General features: G+C 39.6%; 1 protein-coding gene across 1 annotated transcript in view; it reads right to left on the bottom strand.

The window, feature by feature from the left end:
- The window catches only part of LOC103346414 (zinc finger protein 665-like), a 52647-nt gene that overhangs the window by 15314 nt on the left and 12866 nt on the right, over window positions 1-24467 (bottom strand). The window contains 1 exon segment of the mRNA XM_070067838.1: window positions 21726-21870. Within this exon segment, the coding sequence (XP_069923939.1) occupies window positions 21726-21854 (129 nt within the window). The 5' untranslated portion in view covers window positions 21855-21870.

Here is a 24467-nt window from a genome sequence, read left to right as displayed (position 1 = left end):
ATTTCAAAGCATATATTAGAAATATCTTTGGGAAAATGGCAGGGCAAAGTTACTACTTATCAATAGTCACATTGAATGTTAATGGACTCAAATCTCCAGTTAAAAGACACAGACTGGCTGAACGGATTAAGGAAAAAAACCCATCTATTTGCTACCTACAAGAAACATATCTTTCCAAGCCGGTGCTGCAGCTCACTAGGCTAATCCTCTGCCTTGTGGCGCTAGCACACCAGATTCTAGTTCCGGTCAGGGCGCCAGATTCTGTCGGGTTGCCCCTCTTCCAGGCCAGCTCTCTGCTGTGGCCTGGGAGTGCAGTGGAGGATGGCCCAAGTACTTGGGCCCTGCACCCCATGGGAGACCAGGATAAGTACCTGACTCCTGCCATCGGATCAGGACTGTGCGCAAGCGGCGGCGACCATTGGAGGGTGAACCAACAGCAACGGAAGACCTTTCTCTCTGTCTCTCTCTCTCACTGTCCACTCTGCCTGTCAAAAAAAAAAAAAAAGAAAAAAGAAAAAAGAAAAAAGAAAAAAGAAAAAGAAACACATCTTTCCAACAAAGATGCATACAGACTGAAAGTAAAAGGTTGGAAAAATGTACTCCATGCCAACAGAAACCAAAAAAATAGCAGGTGTAACCATATTAATATCAGACAAAATAAACTTTAACAGAAAAACTGTTAAGAGAGACAAAGAGGGGCACTATATAATGATTAAGGGAACAATTCAACAGGAAGACATAACTATTATAAATGGATATGCACCTAACTACAGGGCACCGGTTTATTTAAAAGATATGTTAAGGGACTTAAAAGGGAGACATAGACTCAAATACAATAGTATTGGGCGACTTCAATACTCCACTCTCAGAAATAGATCAACCCAACAGAAGATCAACAAGGAAACAGCAGATTCAATTGACACTATTGCCCAAATGGATCTAACAGATATCTACAGAACTTTCAATCCTACACTTAAAGAATTTAAATTCTTCTCAGCAGTGCATGGAACCTACTCTAGGACTGACCACATACTAGCCCATAAAGCAAGTCTCTGCAAATTTAAAAGAATTAGAATCATACGATGCAGCTTCTCAGACCATAGTGCAATGAAGTTGGAAATTAGCAACTCAGGAATCCCTAGAGCATATGCAAACACATGGAGACTGAACAACATGCTCCTGAATGAACACTGGGTCATTCAAGAAATCAAAAGAGAAATCAAAAACTTTCTGGAGGTAAATGAGGATAACAACACAACATATCAAACTTACGGGATACAGCAAAAGCAGTGTTAAGAGGAAAGGTTATAGCAATAGGTGCCTACATCAAGAAATTGGAAAAACACCAAATAAATGAGCTTTCAATTCATCTCAAGGATCTAGAAAAACTTCAAAAAACCAGACCCAAATCTAGTAGAAGAGAAATAATTAAAATCAGAGAAGAAATCAGCAGGATTGAATAAAAAAAAAATTACGAAAGATCAGCCAAAGAAAGAGCTAGTTTTTTGAAAAAATAAATAAAATTGACAACCCACTGGCCCAACTAACTAAAAAAAGAAAAGATCAAATCAATAAAATCAGAGATGAAAAAGGAAACATAACAACAGACACCAAAGATATAAAAAGAGTCATCAGAAATTACTACAAGGACTTGTATGCCAGCAAACAGGAAAAACTGTCAGAAATGGATAGATTCCTGGACACATACAACCTACCTAAATTGAACCAGGAAGACATAGAAAACCTAAACAGACCCATAACTGAGATAGAAATAAAGGCCCTCCCAAGAAAGAAAAGCCCAGGACTGAATGGATTCGCTGCTGAATTCTACCAGATATTTAAAGAAGAACTAACTCCAATTTTTCTCAAACTATTCAGAACAATCGAAAAAGAGGGAATCCTTCCAAATTCTTTCTATGAAGCCAGCATCACTTTAATTCCTAAGCTGGAAAAAGATGCAGCACTGAAAGAACATTCAGACCAATATCCCTGATGAACATAGATGAAAAAAACCTCAATAAAATTCTGGCTAACAGAATGCAACAACACATCAGAAAGATCATCCAACCAGACCAAGTGGGATTTATCCCTGGTATGCAGGGACGGTTCAGTGTTCGCAAATCAATCAATGTGATGCACCACATTGACAAACTGCAGAAGAAAAACCATATGATTATCTCAATAGATGCAGAGAAAGCATTTGATAAAATACAACACCATTTCATGATGAAAACTCTAAGCAAATTGGGTATAAAAGGAACATTCCTCAATACAATCAAAGCAATTTATGAAAAACCCATGGCCAGCATCCTATTGAATGGGGAAAAGTTGGAAGCATTTCCACTGAAATCTTGTACCAGACAGGGATGCCCACTCTCACCACTGCTAGTCAACATAGTTCTGGAAGTTTTAGCCAGAGCCATCAGGCAAGAAAAAGAAATTAAAGGGATACAAATTGGGAAGGAAGAACTCAAACTATCCCTCTTTGCAGATGATATGATTCTTTATCTAGGGGATCCAAAGAACTCCACTAAGAGACTATTGGAACTCATAGAAGATTTTGGCAAAGTAGCAGGATATAAAATCAATGCACAAAAATCAACAGCCTTTGTATACACAGGCAATGCCATGGCTGAGAAAGAACTGTTAACATCAATCCCATTCACAACAGCTACAAAAACAATCAAATACCTTGGAATAAACTTAACCAAGGATGTTAAAGATCTCTACGATGAGAATTACAAAATCTTTAAGAAACAAATAGAAGAGGATACCTAGAAATGGAAAAATCTTCCATGCCCATGGATTGGAAGAATCAATAGCATCAAAATGTCCATTCTCCCAAAAGCAATTTATAGATTCAATGCAATAACAATCAAAATACCAAAGACACTCTTCTCAAATCTGTAAAAAATGATGCTGAAATTCATATGGAGACACAGGAGACCTCGAATAGCGAAAGCAATTTTGTGCAACAAAAACAAAGCTGGAGGCATCACAATACCAGATTTCAGGACATACTACAGGGCAGTTGTAATCAAAACAGCATGGTACCGGTACAGAAACAGATGGATAGACCAATGCACCAGAATAGAAACACCAGAAATCCAAACATCTATAGCCAACTTATATTTGATCAAGGATCCAAAACCAATCCCTGGAGTAAGGACAGTCTATTCAATAAATGGTGCTGGGAAAACTGGATTTCCAAATGCAGAAGCTTGAAGGAAGGCACCTACTTTACATAACTTACACAAAAATTCACTCAACATGGATTAAAGATCTAAATCTATGACCCAACACCAGCAAATTATTAGAGAGCATTGGAGAAACCCTGCAAGACATTGGCACCGGCAAAGACTTCTTGGAAAATACCCCAGAGGCACAGGCAGTCAAAGCCAAAATTAACACTTGGGATTGCATCAAATTGAGAAGTTTCTGTACTGCAAAAGAAACAGTCAGGAAAGTGAAGAGACAACTGACAGAATGGGAAAAAATATTTGCAAACTATGCTACAGATAAAGGGTTGATAACCAGAATCTACAAAGAGATCAAGAATCTCCAAAACAAAACAAACAACCCACTCAAGAATTGCGCCAAGGACCTCAATAGACATTTTTTCAAAAGAGGAAATCCAAATGGCCAAGAGACACATGAAAAAATGTTCAGGATCACTAGCCATCAGGGAAATGCAAATCAAAACCACAATGAGGTTTCACCTCACCCCGGTTAGAATGGCTCACATACAGAAATCTACCAACAACAGATGCTGGTGAGGATGTGGGGAAAAAGGGACACTAACCCACTGTTGGTGGGAATGCAAACTGGTCAAGCCACTATGGAAATCAGTCTGGAGATTCCTCAGAATCCTGAATATAACCCTACTATACAACCCAGCCATCCCACTCCTTGGAATTTACTCAAAGGAAATTAAATTGGCAAATAATAAAGATGTCTGCACCATAATGTTTATTGCAGCTCAATTCACAATAGCTAACACCTGGAATCAACCCAAATGCCCATCAACAGTAGACTGGATAAAAAATTATGGGACATGTACTCTATAGAATACTACACAGCAGTCAAAAAAAAAAAATGAAATCTGGTCATTTGCAACAAAATGGAGGAATCTGGAAAACATCATGCTGAGTGAATTAAGCAAGTCCCAAAGGGACAAATATCATATGTTCTCCCTGATCTGTGACAACTAACCAGGCACCTAAAACGAAGCCTGTTGAAGCGAAACGGACACTTTGAGAAACAGTGACTTGAGCACCCCTTTTCCTGACTATTGATGAAGAACTTAATACTTTATCCCTTTTAGTACTTTTTTGTTCTACTTAATACTTTGGTTGAACTCTTTAATTAACACACAATTATTCTTAGGTGTTTAACTTTAACTGAAAAGTGGTCCTTGTTAAATATAAGAGTGGGAATAAGAGAGGGAAGAGATGTACAATTTGGGACATGCTCAAGCTGACTTGCCCCAAATGGTAGAGTTAAAAATGTGGCAGGGGATTCCAATTCAACCCCATAAAAGTGGCATGTACCAATACCATGTCACTAGTCAAAGTGATCAATTTCTGTTCACAGTTGATCATAATGATAGGATTAAGAGTCAACGGGATCACATAAGCAAGACTAGTATCTGCTAATATTAACTGACAGAATTAAAAAGGAGAGAATGATCCAACATGGGAAAACAGCACTCTAGCCTCAGAATCAGCCCTTAAGGCATTTGGATCTGGCTGAAGAGCCCATGAGAGTATTTTAAGCATGGACAGCCAAGACACACTGGAAAAAAAAATAAAAAAAATAAGAAATAAAAGCCTAAATAAAAGATCCCTGTGAGTGATATCTCAATGGATAGAACAGGCCTTCAAAGAAGGAGATACCTTTCTCTGAAGGCAGGAGAGAACTTCCACTTTGACTATGACCTTGTCTAAATAAGATCGGAGTCGGTGAACTCAAAAGGCTTCCACAGCCTTGGCAACACATGACAAGAGCCTAGGGTGATTACTGATGCCATAAACAAGACTGTCAATAGTTAAATCAACAACAGGAGTCACTGTACACTTACTCACCATGTAGGATTTCTGTACTTAATATGTTGTTCAATGTGAATTAATGCTGTAACTAGTACTCAAACAGTACTTTACACTTTGTGTTTCTGTGTGGGTGCAAACTGTTGAAATCTTTACTTAATATATGCTAAATTGATCTTCTGTATATAAAGATAATTGAAAATGAATCTTGATGTGAATGGAATGGGAGAAGGAGCCAGAGATGGGAGGGTTGCAGGTGGTGGGGGGAAGCCATTGTAATCCAAAAGCTGTACTTTGGAAATTTATATTTATTAAATAAAAGTTAAAGAGGAAAAGAATACAGTGGGCAGAAGCATAGCCCAGGTACCAAGTATATAACAGACTAGATTTTACAGACCTCCATTTCTAGAGATGCTGATAGTGGAATGATGTAATGGGCATGTGGCAGGAAGCAATGCAAATAGTGACTCTCAGATTGGAGAGGTTATCCCTCCACTCCAGGCTGCACCCTTAAGACCCTTGTCTTTCTAATCCACTCACAACTCTCTTTTGAATGCTGGTCCAGGACTTCTATTACTACCAAGTTTTGAAAACTAATGGGTGAGGTAACGTAATATCAAGCACATCTTGTTCACTCTGGTCAGTATGACCCATAACTGCTTGAACCATGCAACTAGGATCTTTACTTTTTAATGACTCTTGTCTCTGCTCTGAGCCTTAAGGTGTTATCTCAGAGAGCTTTAAGTTGTATTCTGTTAGAAAAGATTCCTATTTATTGAGCTCCCTTCTTCAAATGCCATAAAAACTTCTCACTTCCAAAGGAAATGGGACTGTTCCCCAGTACCCAAACTTCCATGTTCCCAGAAACTGTTTATTGTATAAGTTCTGTAACCTCGAATGAGTAGCACTGGGAAGGCTATACAGTGCAGGAAATGAGAAACTTCATTTAAGGAAGATACACCAGAAACCCCATAAATGCAATTGCAACACAGTGTAAGTCAGAGTGCACACATTTCACAGTGAAGACATTTCACTAGTATTGTTGCTATACTCATCTTAAAGATGAGTAAACAGTGACAGAGGTGCAACCTACATTCAGCTCATATACAATTCAGCTCAAATGGTCTGAATACTCATCTCCATCCCACAGCCATCTTGTATGAGACTAGTTGTCTACAGAAATTTTAGAACCCCTTTCTGTATACCTGGAGACCCACTGGTCTTCTGTCAGACACATCATCTTCTCTTTTTTAAAAAAGATTTATTTTTATTTATTTGACAGGCAGAGTTACAGAAAGGCGTAGAGACAGAGAGAGAGGTCTTCCATCCGCTGGTTCACTCCCCAGATGGCTGCAACCAAGCTGTGCCAATCCGAAGCCAGGAGCCAGGAGTTTTTCTGGGTCTCCCACATGGGTGCAGGGGCCCAAGGACTTGGGCTATCTTCTACTGTTTTCCCAGGCCACAGCAGAGAGCTGGATCTGAAGAGGAGCAGCCAGGATTAGAACCGGCACCCATATGGGATGCTGGCACTTCAGCCCAGGGCGCTAACCCACTGAGCCACAGCGATAGCCCCTCATCTTCTGACAAAAAAAAAATCCAACATTATTCATTCCTTCTATGACTTTGGAACTGAGGATCTACCACTGGTATCCCTTCCTGAACCAGCCAAGGTCTATAGGGTGTATCTGAAAGAGAGATTATAATGCCTCCAATCTACAACTGCACCTATGCCATCAAGAGACAGGAACCTGCCCTGCTCTCCAAAGTTCCCTTTACCCCCACACTAACATTCACGGACATAGAAACCAATCACACAGTCCTTGAGCAATATGAGGACAGCTTCAGGACCAGAAATTCTCTAAAGATGGTGGGAGTGGTTGCAATAGCATATGCTGAGAAGGAAAACAAAGGAGATTTTCCATGATCTTTCCCTGTTGACATCATGGGCTGATGAAGCTACTTTCCCTGTAAAACAGTGCACAGCTCCATTAGAAAGAAATTTGCTGGAAAATCAACCTCTTAGGATACAGCGAGGATACATAAAACTTGTATAACCATATGAAGTGCTCGCATAATATTCCAATTCCTCATTAATTCCTGGCTTGGCAAATATATTTGAAAGAAACATACTATAATTTGGCCGGCACCATGGCTCACATGGCTAATCCCCCACCTGCAGCGCCAGCACCCGTGTTCTAGTCCCAGTCGGGGTGCTGGATTCTGTCCCAGTTGCTCCTCTTCCAGTCCAGCTCTCTGCTGTTTCCCAGGAGTGCAGTGGAGGATGGTCCAGGTCCTTGGGCCCTGCACCTGCATGGGAGACCAGGAGGAAGCACCTGGCTCCTGGCTTTGGATCAGCACAGCGTGCCAGCTGTGGCGGCCACTTGGGGTGTGAACCAATGGAAAAAGGAAGACCCTTCTCTCTGTCTCTCTTTCTCTCACTGTCTAACTCTGCCTGTAAAAAAAGAAAAGAAAAGAAAAGAAAAGAAAAGAAAAGAAAAGAAAAGAAAAGAAAAGAAACATACTGTAAGTCGAGAAATTAAAATGTGGAAAGAATTTTTGGAAATTGTCTTTATATATATAAATATTTTTTAAATTCTCATAATTAAATTGTGGTTCTAAAACCTCAAATACTTCTACAGATACTTAGAAAAAACCTCCAAGGACTCTCTTTAACTTTAGTGTTTAGGGGGCGGAGCCAAGATGGCGGAATAGTGAGGGCACGCACCGATAGTCCGGGAAAATTTAGTTTAATAAAAGGGGAGTTACGGTAGCCTCAGAAAAAAGAACCAGGAAAATATTACAGAGGAAACTCTTCTGGATCAAGTAGCCGTGAATCGGAGGACCAACTGGGAGAACAAGGTCGCCCACCGCGCGGAAGCCGAGCCGCAGGACCGAGCCGCCCAAGCCACAGGGTCTGCACGCCAGTGCTCGAAGGGGAGTGCGTGCCACACAGACAACAGTGGGGAGACTTGGGACGTCCAGGGCTCCGAGTCCACACATCGGCGCTGGAAGGGGAGCGGACCTGCGTGGAGAGCGTGGGAGCCCACAGTTCGGGACACCAGCAGCAGACTCAAAATACCAGCGCTGGAACGCAAGGTGAGCCGAACCTCAATAGCCCGAGACACCGGCAGGCAAGTGGAGAGAGGAGACTAGAGGGAACGACCCCCAGGGGGGGGGAACTTCACCAGGCTAACTGGGAGAGAGAGAGGAAAAAAGAAAAAAGGTGACTGGTACAGACATGGGTTTCTCTCTCTCCGCTCACCTCTCAAGGGCGAGCAAGACAAAGAGCAGGTGCCATCTTGGACATACGTCATAAGCAGAGCGACCTCAGGTCTGCTCCGGCCCTGAGCCTAGCAGAAAAACCTGACTCTGGGCGGGGCAAATTAACAGGAGATTAGGACCTTGTAAATTTGTGGTGCTACTGAACTGAGACTGTGAAAAAAGAGACGGTGGGGGAGAGAACTCACGGAACTCACGTGAGCACTCTCCAGAGATGCTACAATTCCGTAACTTTGGCAACCCAGTGGGAGACTGAAGGAGAATTTGAGCCCACTCTGAGGGCCAAACAGATTCCCTGTGTGGTCCTTGGGAAAGAGCTTCTGATCTCTGGCTCCTGTGGGTATATCATTTGCCTGCTAACTACCTCCAACTTTGTACAGCTGTGCAGAATAACTTCCCTTTTGAATCAAAAAAAAAAAAAGAAAGAGAGAGAGAGAGAGGTTTACCACGCCTAACCTGGGAGTGTCACCTTTGGCACACCAAACAGAGCTCTCAGGCCACACCCATCTCAAGCCCTAAGGCTCCATCAAAAACAGATAGTCCACTTAATCTAGAGTCATAGTATAACAAGAAAAAGCACCACAGTGAAGAAACCAAATATCTCCAATATGCCAAATAACAAATGCAAAAACCAAGGTAATAAAAACAAGGAAGTCACCATGAAGCCATCAAATGAAAGACACCCCAATTCAAGATTATGAGGATGATGACATAGAAGAAATGCAAGAAGCAGATCTCAAAAAATTGATAAGAACATTAAGAAATTCTCAAAAACAAATTCTTGAACTACAGAAATCCTTAATGGACAAGATAGAAAATCTCTCTCGTGAAAATGAAATATTAAGGAAGAATCAAAATGAAATGAAACAACTAGTACAACAGGAAACTGGGATAGTGACTGAAGTGAAGAATTCAATAGATCAAATGAAAAACACAATAGAGAGCCTTACAAACAGAATGGGTGAAGCAGAAGAGAGAATATCGGACTTAGAATACAAAGAACAGGAAAGGATACAGTCAGACCAAAGAAAAGAAGAGGAAATTAGAAATCTAAAACATATTGTCGGGAATCTTCAGGATACTATTAAAAAACCCAACATTCGGGTTCTAGGAGTTCCTGAAGGCATGGAGAGGGAGAAAGGATTAGAAGGCCTTTTTAGTGAGATATTAGCAGAAAATTTCCCAGGTTTGGAGAAGGACAGAGAAATCCTAGTACAGGAAGCCCACAGAACCCCTAATAAACACGACCAAAAGAGATCCTCACCACGACACGTTGTAATTAAACTCTCCACAGTGAAACATAAAGAAAAGATCCTAAAATGTGCAAGAGAGAAACGTCACATTACTCTCAGAGGATCTCCAATCAGACTCACAGCTGACTTCTCATCAGAAACTCTACAAGCTAGGAGGGAATGGCGAGATATAGCCCAGGTACTAAGAGAGAAAAATTGCCAGCCCAGAATATTATATCCTGCAAAGCTATCATTTGTGAATGAAGGTGAAATAAAGACTTTTCATAGCAAACAGAAATTGAAAGAATTTGTTGCCACTCATCCAGCCCTGCAAAAGATGCTTAAAGATGTGTTACACACAGAAACAAAGAAACACGGTCATCAATATGAAAGAAGGTAAAGGAAGGAAACCAAGGAAGGAAAGCTCACAGCAAAAGATCACAGGGAATTCAAAGCATATATTAGAACTTATCTTTGGCAAATGGCAGGGCAAAGTTACCACTTATCATTAGTCACATTGAACGTGAATGGCCTGAACTGTCCAGTTAAAAGACACCGACTGGCTGATTGGGTTAAGGAACAAAACCCATCTATTTGCTGCTTACAAGAAACACAGATTTCCAACAAAGATCCATACAGACTGAAAGTGAAAGGCTGGAAAAAGATATACCATGCCAACAGAAATGAAAAAAGAGCAGGCGTAGCCATCTTAATTTCAGACAACATAAACTTTACCACAAAAACCATTAAGAGAGACAAAGAGGGACACTACATAATGATTAAGGGATCAATTCAACAGGAAGATATAACAATTATCAATGTATATGCACCTAACTACAGGGCACCGGTTTATCTAAAAGATTTGTTAACGGACTTAAAGGGAGACTTAGACCCCAATACAATAGTACTGGGGGACTTCAATACTCCACTCTCAGAAATAGACAGATCAATAGGACAGAAGATCAACAAGGATACAGTAGATTTAAATGACACTATAGCCCAAATGGATCTAACAGATATATACAGAACTTTCCATCCTACAGCTAAAGATTTTACATTCTTCTTAGCAGTACATGGAACCTTCTCTAGGATTGACCACATACTAGGCCATAAAGCAAGTCTCAGCAAATTCAAAAGAATTAGAATCATACCATGCAGCTTCTCAGACCATAGTGCAATGAAGTTGGAAATTAGCAACTCAGGAATCCCTAGAGCATACGCAAACACATGGAGATTGAACAACATGCTCCTGAATGAACAATGGGTCATAGAAGAAATCAAAAGAGAAATCAAAAACTTTCTGGAGGTAAATGAGGATAACAGCACAATATACCAAAACTTATGGGATACAGCAAAAGCAGTGTTAAGAGGAAAGTTTATATCAATAGGTGCCTACATCAAGAAATTGGAAAGGCACCAAATAGATGAGCTTTCAATTCACCTCAAGGATCTAGAAAACCTACAGCAAACCAGACCCAAATCTAGTAGGAGAAGAGAAATAATTAAAATCAGAGAAGAAATCAACAGGATTGAATCAAGAAAAACATTACAAAAAATCAGCCAAACGAGGAGCTGGTTTTTTGAAAAAATAAACAAAATTGACACCCCATTGGCCCAACTAACTAAAAAAAGAAGAGAAAAGACCCAAATCCATAAAATCAGAGATGAAAAAGGAAACGTAACAACAGACACCACAGAAATAAAAAGAATCATCAGAAATTACTACAAGGTCTTGTATGCCAGCAAACAGGGAAACCTATCAGAAATGGATAGATTCCTGGACACATGCAACCTACCTAAATTGAACCAGGAAGACATAGAAAACCTAAACAGACCCATAACTGAGACAGAAAGTGAAACAGTAATAAAGGCCCTCCCAACAAAGAAAAGCCCAGGACCAGATGGACTCACCGCTGAATTCTACCAGACATTTAAAGAAGAACTAATCCCATTTCTTCTCAAACTATTCAGAACAATCAAAGAAGAGGGAATCCTCCCAAATTCTTTCTATGAAGCCAGCATCACCTTAATTCCTAAGCCGGAAAAAGATGCAACACTGAAAGAGAATTACAGACCAATATCCCTGATGAACATAGATGCAAAAATCATCAATAAAATTCTCGCCAATAGAATACAACAACACATCAGAAAGATCATCCACCCAGACCAAGTGGGATTTATCCCTGGTATGCAGGGATGGTTTAATGTGTGCAAGACAATCAATGTGATACACCACATTAACAGACTGCAGAAGAAAAACCATATGATTATCTCAATAGATGCCGAGAAAGCATTTGATAAAATACAACACCCGTTCATGATGAAAACTCTAAGCAAATTGGGTATAGAAGGACCATTCCTCAATATAATCAAAGCAATCTATGAAAAACCCACAGCCAACATCCTATTGAATGGGGAAAAGTTGGAAGCATTTCCACTGAGATCTGGTACCAGACAGGGATGTCCACTCTCACCACTGCTATTCAATATAGTTCTGGAGGTTCTAGCCAGAGCTATTAGGCAAGAAAAAGAAATTAAAGGGATACAAATTGGGAAGGAAGAACTCAAACTATCCCTCTTTGCAGATGACATGATTCTTTATTTAGGGGACCCAAAGAACTCTACTAAGAGACTATTGGAACTCATAGAAGATTTTGGCAAAGTAGCAGGGTATAAAATCAATGCACAAAAATCAACAGCCTTTGTATACACAGGCAATGCCATGGCTGAGGAAGAACTTCTAAGATCAATCCCATTCACAATAGCTACAAAAACAATCAAATACCTTGGAATAAACTTAACCAAGGACGTTAAAGATCTCTACGATGAAAATTACAAAACCTTAAAGAAAGAAATAGAAGAGGATACCAAGAAGTGGAAAAATCTTCCATGCTCATGGATTGGAAGAATCAATATCATCAAAATGTCCATTCTCCCAAAAGCAATTTATAAATTCAATGCAATCCCAATCAAGATACCGAAGACCTTCTTCTCAGATCTGGAAAAATTGGTGTTGAAATTCATATGGAGGCACAAGAGACCTTGAATAGCTAAAGCAATCTTGTACAACAAAAACAAAGCCGGAGGCATCACAATACCAGATTTCAGGACATACTACAGGGCAGTTGTAATCAAAACAGCATGGTACTGGTACAGAAACAGATGGATAGACCAATGGAACAGAATTGAAACACCAGAAATCAACCCAAACATCTACAGCCAACTTCTACTTGATCAAGGATCTAAAACCAATCCCTGGAGTAAGGACAGTCTATTCAATAAATGGTGCTGGGAAAACTGGATTTCCATGTGCAGAAGCATGAAGCAAGACCCCTACCTTACACCTTACACAAAAATCCACTCAACATGGATTAAAGACCTAAATCTATGACCTGACACCATCAAGTTATTAGAGAACATTGGAGAAACCCTTCAAGATATTGGCACAGGCAAAGAATTTCTGGAAAAGACCCGGGAGGCACAGGCAGTCAAAGCCAAAATTAACACTTGGGATTGCATCAAATTGAGAAGTTTCTGTACTGCAAAAGAAACAGTCAGGAAAGTGAAGAGACAACCGACAGAATGGGAAAAAATATTTGCAAACTATGCAACAGATAAAGGGTTAATAACCAGAATCTACAAAGAGATCAAGAAACTCCACAAAAACAAAACCAACAACCCACTTAAGAGATGGGCAAAAGACCTCAATAGACATTTTTCAAAAGAGGAAATCCAAATGGCCAACAGGCACATGAAAAAATGTTCAAGGTCATTAGCAATTGGGGAAATGCAAATCAAAAGCACAATGAGGTTTCACCTCACCCCGGTTAGAATGGCTCACATTCAGAAATCTACCAACAACAGATGCTGGCGAGGATGTGGGGCAAAAGGGACACTAACCCACTGTTGGTGGGAATGCAAACTGGTCAAGCCACTATGGAAGTCAGTCTGGAGATTCCTCAGAAACCTGAAGATAACCCTACCGTTCGACCCAGCCATCCCACTCCTTGGAATTTACCCAAAGGAATTTAAATTGGCAAACAAAAAAGCGGTCTGCAGCCTAATGTTTATTGCAGCTCAATTCACAATAGCTAAGACCTGCAACCAACCTAAATGCCCATCAACGGTAGACTGCATAAAGAAATTATGGGACATATACTCTTTAGAATACTATACCGCAGTAAGAAACAACGAAATCCAGTCATTTGCAACAAAATGGAGGAATCCGGAACACATCATGCTGAGTGAAATAAGCCAATCCCAAAGGGACAATTACCATATGTTCTCCCTGATCGGTGACAACTGACTGAACACCAAAAAGGAAACCTCCTGAAGTGAAATGGACACTATGGGAAACGGTGACTTGATCAGCATAGCCCTGACTGTTAATGAACAACTTAATACATTATCCCTGTTAGTAGTTTTTTTGTGTGTTCTACTTAATATGACTGGTTTAATTCTGTAATTAATACACAGTTATTCTTAAGTGTTAAAAATTAACTGAAATGTGATCCCTGTTAAACATAAGAGTAGGAATAAGAGAGGGAAGAGATGTGCAATTCAGGACATGCTCAAGCTGACTTGCCCCAAATGGTAGAGTTAAAAACAGACCAGGGGATTCCAATTCAATCCCATCAAGGTGGCATGTACCAATGCCATCTCACTATTCCAAGTGATCAATTTCAGTTCACAATTGATCATAATGAAAGGACTAAGAGTCAAAGGGAGCACATAAACAAGTCTAGTACCTGCTAACACTAACCGATAGAATAAAGGGGAGAGTGATCCAACATGGGAAGTGGGATACTCAGCAGACTCATAGAATGGCAGATGTCCTAAATAGCACTCTGGCCTCAGAATAAGCCCTAAAGGCATTCAGATCTGGCTGAAAAGCCCATGAGAGTATTTCAGGCATGGAAAGCCAAGACACTCTGGCAAAAGATCTCTGCGAGTGAGATCCCAGTGGAAAGAACAGGTCTTCAAAGAGGGAGGTGCCTTTCTCTGAAGGGAGGAGAGAACCTCCACTTTGACTATGACCTTGTCTAAACAAGATAAGAGTCAGAGAACTCAAGGGGCTTCCATAGCCTTGGAAACTCATGACTGGAGCATAGGGAGATTACTGATGCCATAGACAGGAGTGTCAATTGGTAAAGTCAACAACAGGAGTCACTGTGCACTTACTCCTCATGTAGGATCTCTGTCCTTAATGTGCTGTGTATTGAGATTTAATGCTATAACGAGTACTCAAACAATATGTTTCACTTTGTGTTTCTATGGGGGTGCAAACGATTGAAATCTTTACTTAATGTATACTAAACTGATCCTCTGTAAAACAAAAAAAAAAAAAAAAAAGAAAGAAAGAAATTATCAACTCCCAACTTGACTCTCACTGGGATTAACATGACAATAGGTCTGATCTGATTTCATCATCATTTAAAAAAAATCATCTATTATTTTTCACTTTATGTTTCTGTGTGGGAGCAAACTGTTGAAATCCTTACTTAATGTATACTAAGCTGATCTTCTGTATATTAAGATAATCGAAAATGAATCTTGATGTGAATGGAAGGGGCAAGGGAGTGGGAAAGGGGAGGGTAGTGGGTGGGAGGGACGGCATGGGGGGGAAGCCATTGTAATCCATAAATCGTACTTTGGAAATTTATATTCATTAAATAAAAGTTAAAAAAGAAAAAGTAAAAAAAAAAATAAAAAAAATAGTGTTTAAAGAAGAAAATAATATCCTGAATAAATCATTTTTAATCCTTTAAAATGATGCTTGATCTTACCTATTAAAATAATTTGTGGACCATCAATGGATCATATTTTACAGTAAAATAGTAATAATTTGGTACATTAATATGGCTGGAAAACAGGGTGAATGCCTTGAAAAATCTTTGTGAATATTCTTTACCCAAAACATCCTGAAATTCATCTATCTATCACATCCAGTTATCTGTATATTTTTAACAAAGCTATATTTTAAAAAACACTGCACTTAAGTAGTAGTTTCTGACACAAATTAGGCAAGAGACAAATATTAGGGTGTCACGGAGCTCCTGCTTTTACTCCTCCCACGGCCATCTTGTATGAAACTAGTCTAATGAGAATTGCCATGAAATTATAGACAAACTCTTGAGGATTTGAGTGATGGTCTCATGGGCCATTGACTGATGGCCCACAGCTACTGGTCATTTTTTCTATGTATAGTGTATGAATTGTGCCATGCAAATGCCTGTATCAGCACTTATCTGGTAATTGCCTTTCAGTGACTTCATTCTGCAAATTGAAGGACCTCAGTCTTGAACTTCAATCTTACATAACTTCACCTCAGACCCAGAATAAAATTATTACTTAGTTCCCAGCATCATACAGTGTAAACAGAAAATGAAGTTGTAGGCATCAAACAAGAATAGTATCCTGAAATAGTGAATTCCCTTGTCCTTTCTAAAAATTATTGCTCCCCATAGTGGTAGCCACACACTTCTGACAGCAGGAGTTGCTGATTTTAGAATTATGCTGGAAAATTCTGTGGGGATTCCTGAGAAGAAAGTGGGAAGGCAGCACACAACACTCAATTGTTGTTGATTGATCTTTTATAATTCATTTTCTCTCACTGATTTTAAATACACCTTTGTTTTTATTTGACAGGTAGAGTTATAGACAGTAAAAGAGAGACAGAAAGGTCTTCCTTGTGCTGGTTCACTCCCCAAATGGCCGCTGTCACCAGCGCTGCATTGATCCAAAGCCAGGAGCCAGGTGCATCTTCCTGGTCTCTCATGGGGGTACAGGGGCCCATGCAATTGGGCCATCCTCCACTGCCTTCCCTGGCCACAGCACAGAGCTGGACTGGAAGAGGAGTAACCAGGAGTAGAACCTGGTGCCCATATGGGACGCCGGTGCCACAGGTGGAGGATTAACCAAGTGAGCCATGGCACCAAACCCTAAATACACCTTCTGACCAGCATTTCTAATTTCAAGCACTTAGAAATAGGAGCTCTGACACTTGATTTTACTAAATCAATAATGAAAAATATAGTCCCTAAGATATAAAGAGAGTGAGGATCACAGACTGAAACTAATTCAGGATCCTACAAGGACTAAATTTGAGGTCAAGCTTGAGCTACTTATCACTAATAGAAGCAACCAGTGTTATCTGATCAAGTTTTACTAGATGGGAATGGTATCCCATATTTGTGCCAGTTTGTGTCCCAGTCTCTCCACTCCTGATCCAGCTCCCTGCTATTGAACCTGGGAAAATAGCAGCAAAAGATGGCCCAAGTGTGTGGGCCTCTGCCTACACCAAGTGCCAGCCCTAAGAAGTCTTAAAAACCTAAAGAAAGAAAATGTAAAATATATGAATTATAGTTGTATATAGGTATAAATTTCTGAAAAGTACATAATTTCATCCTTTTAGTCATCTAAAACTTATTTGTAAATTATATAATTAAAAAAAGATAAAAAGACATTGATTCTTATGTCTCTTCAGCATAAGACATCAACTTTTCCAGGTTCTAGATGCACTTATTCACAGATTTTCATAGAAGAAATCAGTAATGTGGCTCAAATAACAGTCTTACCCAGGGAATCCCCCTAAATTTAAACAGGGTGCTAATATCATTTTAGAAAAGTTCCAAAATATGTATCAGAAGAAAAAAATTATTTATTTGGTACATCTCATTTTAACTATAGTATTACCTAAATTTCCAATAGTCAGATGTACTCAAAAATTCCCACAGGTGGGAGAGATGGCCTAACACAGCAAGTAATTATTAAAATAAAAATTTTAAGCTACAACTTAACTAGGGAAAATAACACTCCACAGGTCCCAAACTAAAATAATTAAGATGACATAATAAAAGGAAACTCAGTGTCTTCATGCATTAAAATGTATTACATTAAACTTAATAAACAAAAAGGTGATTATTCCAGCTGTTTCCCACTTGGCAGCCCAATTTTACCTGTTGAATCTGGAAAAAAGTAAATGGCATCCATCTCATGGTAGATTACTAAAATCTTAATGCTATATGCCATTATGTTCACCATACTTTATATCTAATATTAACATATCTCATGCCTCTTAGTAGATAAATGACCTGTCTTAACTATTACAAAAGTGGCAAATGTGTTTTTGCTCAAAGTTTTTCCAACAGCTCCTCAGTCTAGTTTGCCTTCACTTTGGAAAGACACTTTTTCTAGGGTATACATGAGTATCTCATTGACTTGGCCATCAAACATAATTTTTGCAAAGAATTTAACTGTACCCAGCTTTTATCAGGAGCACAAGAATATATCACATTGATGGCTTCCTCCCTTCATGAGACTATTTGACACACTTGTGAAGAACATACAATGCTAATACCTTTTAGTCCTTCCTGGGTTTTGGTGCAATGCATGCCTCATTTAAAAAATTAACTGTCATGGATGCTACAAATCAGTCCAGCTTATATCCCCCTCCTTCCAATGAAAAGTCAAATTGAATTCTGTAGGCACTATCCTTAGTGCTCTCAGTGACTTCTTCACTCATGGAGATCATATGCCTTCTAAATTCTCTGGATCATTTGTGATATCCACTACTTCTCAAGGGCTGTGATGCAAGGAATAACCTCTCTTGGAACCTTGCTATGTGCCAGTAAAATTATATTAGATTTCTATTAATTGTGCTAGACTGGAAAAACAGTCACCTACACACCTTGAGCCTGTGATTCTCCAAACCTTGTTATCTAGTAGGACTTTGGCGATGGATATAGAACAGTAAAACATGAGAATGGCTACTAAGGCCTCCTTAATAGATGATGGACCCAAACTTGGCATACTCCATTTGGCTTCCAATGTCTGCTGTCTATGTCCAGATGCCAGGGTACAGCAGGAGGTCACTATTCTAACAATAATAAAGAAAAACCATTTAAATTCAGCTGGACACCATTCTACTGACTGTTGATTTCATTACTATTAATCTGGATGCCTTCACTGGTGACAATCCAGAGACCCAAAGTAGTCACAGCATTATCTGCTAACAAAAGCTTAAACCAAGAATTATGGATTAATATCTGTTATAACACGATTCCTCAGAACCCATCTAGTCCAAACCTTGAGAGTTGGAAGCTGTTATACTTGGCCCACCCATATATAGGACGTTAATTGTGCCAGATGGGCTCTATATCCTTGTACTGCAAGGAAGATGTCATAGATATTGATGCTCCAAACTTATCCAGCTCCCTGCTAATGTGTCTGGGAAAGCAGCAAAGGCTTGCCCAAATGCTTGGGCCCCTGAACCCATGTGATATCTGGAAGAAGCTCCTATCTCATGAGATCAGCCTGGTCTAGCCCCAGTCATTGCAGCCATTTTGGAGGAGAACAAACCAGAAGGAAAATCAGTCTCTCCCTTTCTCACTCTAACACTGCCTTTCAAATATATAAATAAATCTTTTAAAATGTAATCATTTCAATAGATTCCTCAGTGCTCAATCATGATGACTTTTACTATCTTAAGGACATTTTCATTTCTTTTTTAAAGATTTGTTTATTTGAAAGGCAGAGAGGAGGACGGTGTGCTGCAGTATGCAAAGCTGCCATCTGTTATACTGGCATCCTATATAGGCACCAGTTCAAGTCACACTTGTTCCACTTCTGATTTAGCTTCATGCTAATGGCCTGATAGAGTGGAAGATGGCCCAAGTACTTGGGCTCCTGCCACCCCCATGGGTGACTCAAAAGACGCTCCTGGTTTCAACCTGGCCCTACACCGGCCATTGGAGAAACCACGGGTGTGAAACAGATGATGGAAGATCTCTCTATGTCTCTCTCTCTCTCTCTCTCTCTAACTGTGACTTTCAAATAAAGAAGTACATAACTTTTAAAATGATTTTAGAAAGGGCAGAGAAACACACAGAAAGTGGGTGAGGAGAGAGAGGAAGAGAGGTCTTGCTTATGTTGGTTCACTCTCTAAATGTTTGCAACAGCTATGGCTGGACCAGGCTCTCAGGTCCCATAATAAGTAGTAGATCTTGCACATAGGTGAAAGGAACTGAAGAATTTGAGCCACTACCCTATGCTTCTCAGAGATATTAAGCAGGAAACTACTATGGAAGTGAAACACTGAAAACTTAGATTAGCACTGCAATATAGAATGTGGGTATCACATGCAATGACCAACAAATTAGAAAACCTGGAAGAAATCAAGACACATGCTAGGTAAAAAAAATGAGCCATGAAGACATATAGAAAACCTAAACAAACCAAAAACCGAAACAGATATTGAATCAGTAACAAAAACCCTCCAAAGAAAAGCCCAAGACCAGAAAGCTTCACTGCTAAATTCTACCAGACTTTTAAAAATAGAACTAATTGGCCAGCACCGTGGCTCAATAGGCTAATCCTCCAGCTGTGGCACTGGCACACCAGGTTCTAGTCCCAGTTGGGGCACCGGATTCTGTCCCAGTTGCCCCTCTTCCAGGCCAGCTCTCTTCTATGGCCTGGGAGTGCAGTGGAGGATGGCCCATGTGCTTGGGCCCTGCACCCCATGGGAAACCAGAAGAGGCACCTGGCTCCCAGCTTTGGATCAGCACGATGCACCGGCTTCAGCGTGCTGGCCACGGCGGCCATTGGAGGGTGAACCAATGGCAAAGGAAGACCTTTCTCTCTGTCTCTCTCTCACTGTCCATGCTACCTGTCCAAAAAAAAAAAAAAAAAAAAAAAAAAGACTAATTCCAATACTTCTTAAGCTATTCAAAGCAATTGAAAGAGAAGAGTATTCCCAAACTCCTTCTGTTTGGCCAGTGTCACCTTATTTTCTAAACCAGAAAATGATACAATAGAGAAAGAGAATTAAAGAACAATATCTCTGATAACCACAGATCCCAAAATTCTCAACAAAATACTAGCTAATAAAATCCAACAACAGATCATAAAGATAATTTACCTGGACCAAGTGGAATGTACCTATGGTATGCAGGGATAGTTCAACATATGCAAATCAATAAATGTGATATGTGACACTGGCAAACTAAAGAATAAAAACCACATGATGATCAATAGATGAAGAGAAAGTATTTGATCAAAAACAGCCTTTCATTATAAAAACCTTAAGCAAGTTGGGAATAGAAGGAACATTCCTTATCACAATCAAGGCAATATATGACAAATCTTCAACCAACATCATATTGAATGGAAATCATGGAAGCATTTCCACTAAGATCTGAAACCAAAGTTGCTCTCCCTCACTACTGCTGTTCAATACACTACTGACAGTTTTAGCCATGGCAATAATGCAAGAAAAAGAAATCAAAGGAAAACAAATTAGAAAGGAGAAAGTCCAATAATTTGTTTGCAGATGACATGATCCTAAATATTGGGAAACCAAAAGACTCCACCAAGAGATTATTGAAACTCACAAGAAAGTTTGGCAAAGTTATAAAATATGAAATCAACACACAAAAATCAATAACCATTATATACACAAAAATGCCATGGCTGAAAAATAACTTATCAGAACAGTGCCATTCTCGATAACCATAAAATTTTTTATTACCTTGGAATAAATTTAGTCAAGGGTGTGAAAGATCTCTATAAGGAAAATTACAAAACATTAAAGAAAAAAAAAGAAAACACAAAAAAAGGAAAAATCTTTGATGTTCATAAATTGGAAGAACAAATATCATCAAAATTCCCATTCTACCAATAGAAATTATTTTTAATTTTACTTTTACAATCATTTATTTATTTGAGAAGAAGTTATAGACAGAGAGACGGAGAGACAAAAAGCAATGCCTTCTAACTGTTGGTTAATTCTCCAAATAGCTGTAATGGCTGGTGCTGGGCTGATCTGAACCCAGGAGCTAGGAGCTTCCTCCTCATCTCCTATGTGGATACAGGAGCCCAAGCACTTGGGCCATCTTCCTCTGCCTTCCCATGCCATGAGCAGAGAGCTGGATCAGAGGACCAGCTGGGACCCAAACTGGCATCCATATGAGATGCCAATGCCACAGACAGAGGCTCAAACTACTATTCCACAGTGCCAGCCCCTCAAAAGCAATTTACAGATTCAACATGATCTCAATCAAAATACCAACAACATTCAGAAGGAAGACCTTTCTCTCTCTCTCTCTATAACTCTACCTGTCAAAATAAAAAAAATAAAATAATTTTAAAAATGAAAGAAATACAGCATCACCTGAAGGTTCAGCAGCATGACAAGTAGGGCCCTTTGGTGGCTTATTACTGGATAGTTGCTCAAGTTGATCTGAGGTGTGTTTGTTGGCAGCCATTGTTTGATCATTATGTATTTCACCAAGGGGGTCATTTATATGCCATGCAAACTAGAATGAAGATTCATAATAAAACTCATGAGTGTCATAAATTTTTTATCAAAATTAACAGGTCAGTTAGGAGCTCTTATTAATAGTTGGGGGCTGGCACTGTGGTGCAGCAGGTTAAAGCCCTGGCCTACAGTGCTGACACACCATATGTGCTCCAGTTCAAGTCCCAGCTGCTCACTTCTGACTCAGCTCTCTGCTCTGGCCTGGGAAAGAAGTAGAAAGATGGCCCAAGTCCTTAGGCCCCTGCACACATGTGGGAGACCTGGAAGAATTTCCTGGCTCCTGGCTTCAGATCAGCACGGCTCTGGCCATTGTGGCCATTTGGGGAGTGAACTAGCACATGGCAGAGGTCGACTCTCTTTTTGTTAGACCGAACTTGGATGGGACTCAATTATCCCAATGAGAGACTTCAATGATACAAAAGCAAAGAGGTTTATTGTTCTAGCTTGATCTAGGGTCCACTCCTCCAATCATCACAGTGGTCATCTGATGAGGACCCATCCCATATACTTTGTGGGGTTTATATAGAGTTTTCAGAGACATTCTACATATTATAGCACCATTCAGCAAATCGTCTCATTCTGCGGGAATTTAAAGAACATCTCTTAAAATTGATTAGTAAATCCAGTGGTGGGAATAGACCTAGTAAAGGTGGTTAGATGGCTTTGGGGGTGATGCTTTTTAAAATGATTGGCTAAAGTGTAGGGTCCAAACCGCTAGGGTGTATGTTCCAAACTACAGGGATTTGGGATATTATCAATCACCTTAATGGCCTAAAAAGACACCTGGAAAAGATTCAGATTCCTTTTGAAGCATTCATCAGTAGCCTCAACCAGTTTTTATTGTCCATTTAATGGCTCCAATAATTTATGGGTACATAGGGCTGATGTTGGCAAGATCCTAAAAACACCCTTTGAACCCTGCTTCAGCAAATGAAAATACAGAAAATATATATTGGAAATAAGCTTTATTAATTTACATACATGAAGAGAAGTTTTTAAAAGGCATACTATTTGGACACATCATATTACTTTGCTGTAAAATTCTAAATCTAATGAAAGAGTCCAGAATTGTCTAGATTAGAGATTATCTTTTTGTTTTCCTTAAGGCTTATAAAACAAATACAAATGTCCTAAAGTGCTAGATTAACCTGAAAAAATTATGTTCAAAACACAATTTTTATTCATTAGAGTTTAACATTGACAGAAGGGAAAGTCATTCAGTAAAGAGGTAGAAATGCTTTCAGACTTAATATTAAGAATGTTGGTTTCCCAAATGCTTTTTCTTATCCATTCAGCTTAAGGCGAATTGGTATTTGCTGCATCAGCAGTCTGACTGCATGTCTTAGGGAATGAAAAATGGAGGTCTGTAGAGATGCCTGAAGAGTTGGTGCTTTTAAGTTAAGATTCTTCTCAGCTGCTGAGGAGTACGTTCCATCGAGTGCATAACTATGAATGATTCAGAAGATTTATAAGACTTAAGATACTCAGTTGTTAAGTTTATGAATTTTGTGGGAAATTATGGACTTACTGTGTCACCGGAATTTGCTGCGTTAAAAAAAATGAATACAAAGATTCTTTTTAAATAAAACTTAAAAAAGTATAGGCTTGTATTGAACAAGATGTATCTAAACTTCATAAAATGCTGTTATTTTAATACAAAACATACATAAGCATATGTTTTAAACATAATTTATTATGAAAGCTTGTGTTTCTACTCAAATACACTTGTGAAAAGAAATTACAATTTATCCCCAAATAATCTAGAATTTCCTAACAGTATCTAACTTAAATAATGAAGGAAAACATCCTAAAACATCTTTTGTTTGTGTGAACTTAATTACAGTACCTTAAATTAGCATTCTCCATCCCAAAGGTTATTAAAAGTTTTGAAAGGGAGATAAACTCCATGAGGTTGGTAGATTTTCTGTTCTAAATTCTTCATGTACTTGGGGCTGGTGATGTGGTGCAGAGGTTAATCCTCTGCCTGTGGTGCCAGCATCCAGTATGAGTACTGGTTCTAGTCCCGGCTGCCCCTCTTCCAGTCCAGTTCTCTACTGTGGCCTGGGAAAGCAGTGGAAGATGGCCCAATTGCTTGGGCCCTGCACCCCATGGGAGACCAGGAGAAGCACCTGGCTCCTGCCATCAGATCACCATGGTGCGCCAGCTGCTGCATACCAGCTGTGGCGGCCATTGGATGGTGAACCAATTGCAAAAGGAAGACCTTTCTCTCTGTCTCTCACTCACTGCCCACTCTGCCTGTCCAAAAAAAAAAAAAAAAAAAAAACACACCTGGCTATCAAAATTATTCAGATGCAGACAAGATAAGACTCCTTGTGGGGTAACCACATGCTGAATATCTGGTTTTTTATTTACATGTCACTGTCACAGGCTGAACAGCAACAGAACACAGTATGAGAATGATGAGCACTCCTCTAATTCTAGAGACATATGTGCCCTGTCAGGACTTCATTGGCCTAGCTCATCAAAAGACTCAGGAATAAATGTTTCTGTTTTCAAGAGAATTGTGGGGCCGGTGCCATGGCACAGTAGGTTAATCTTCCACCTGTGGCACTGGCATCCCATATAGCCACTGGT

Source organism: Oryctolagus cuniculus, unplaced genomic scaffold, assembly GCF_964237555.1.
Source record: "Oryctolagus cuniculus unplaced genomic scaffold, mOryCun1.1 SCAFFOLD_115, whole genome shotgun sequence".
In the NCBI taxonomy this organism is placed as follows: Eukaryota; Metazoa; Chordata; class Mammalia; order Lagomorpha; family Leporidae; genus Oryctolagus; species Oryctolagus cuniculus.
The sequence above is the reverse complement of the archived record's forward strand: the minus strand, read 5'-3'. Positions and strand labels throughout refer to the sequence as shown.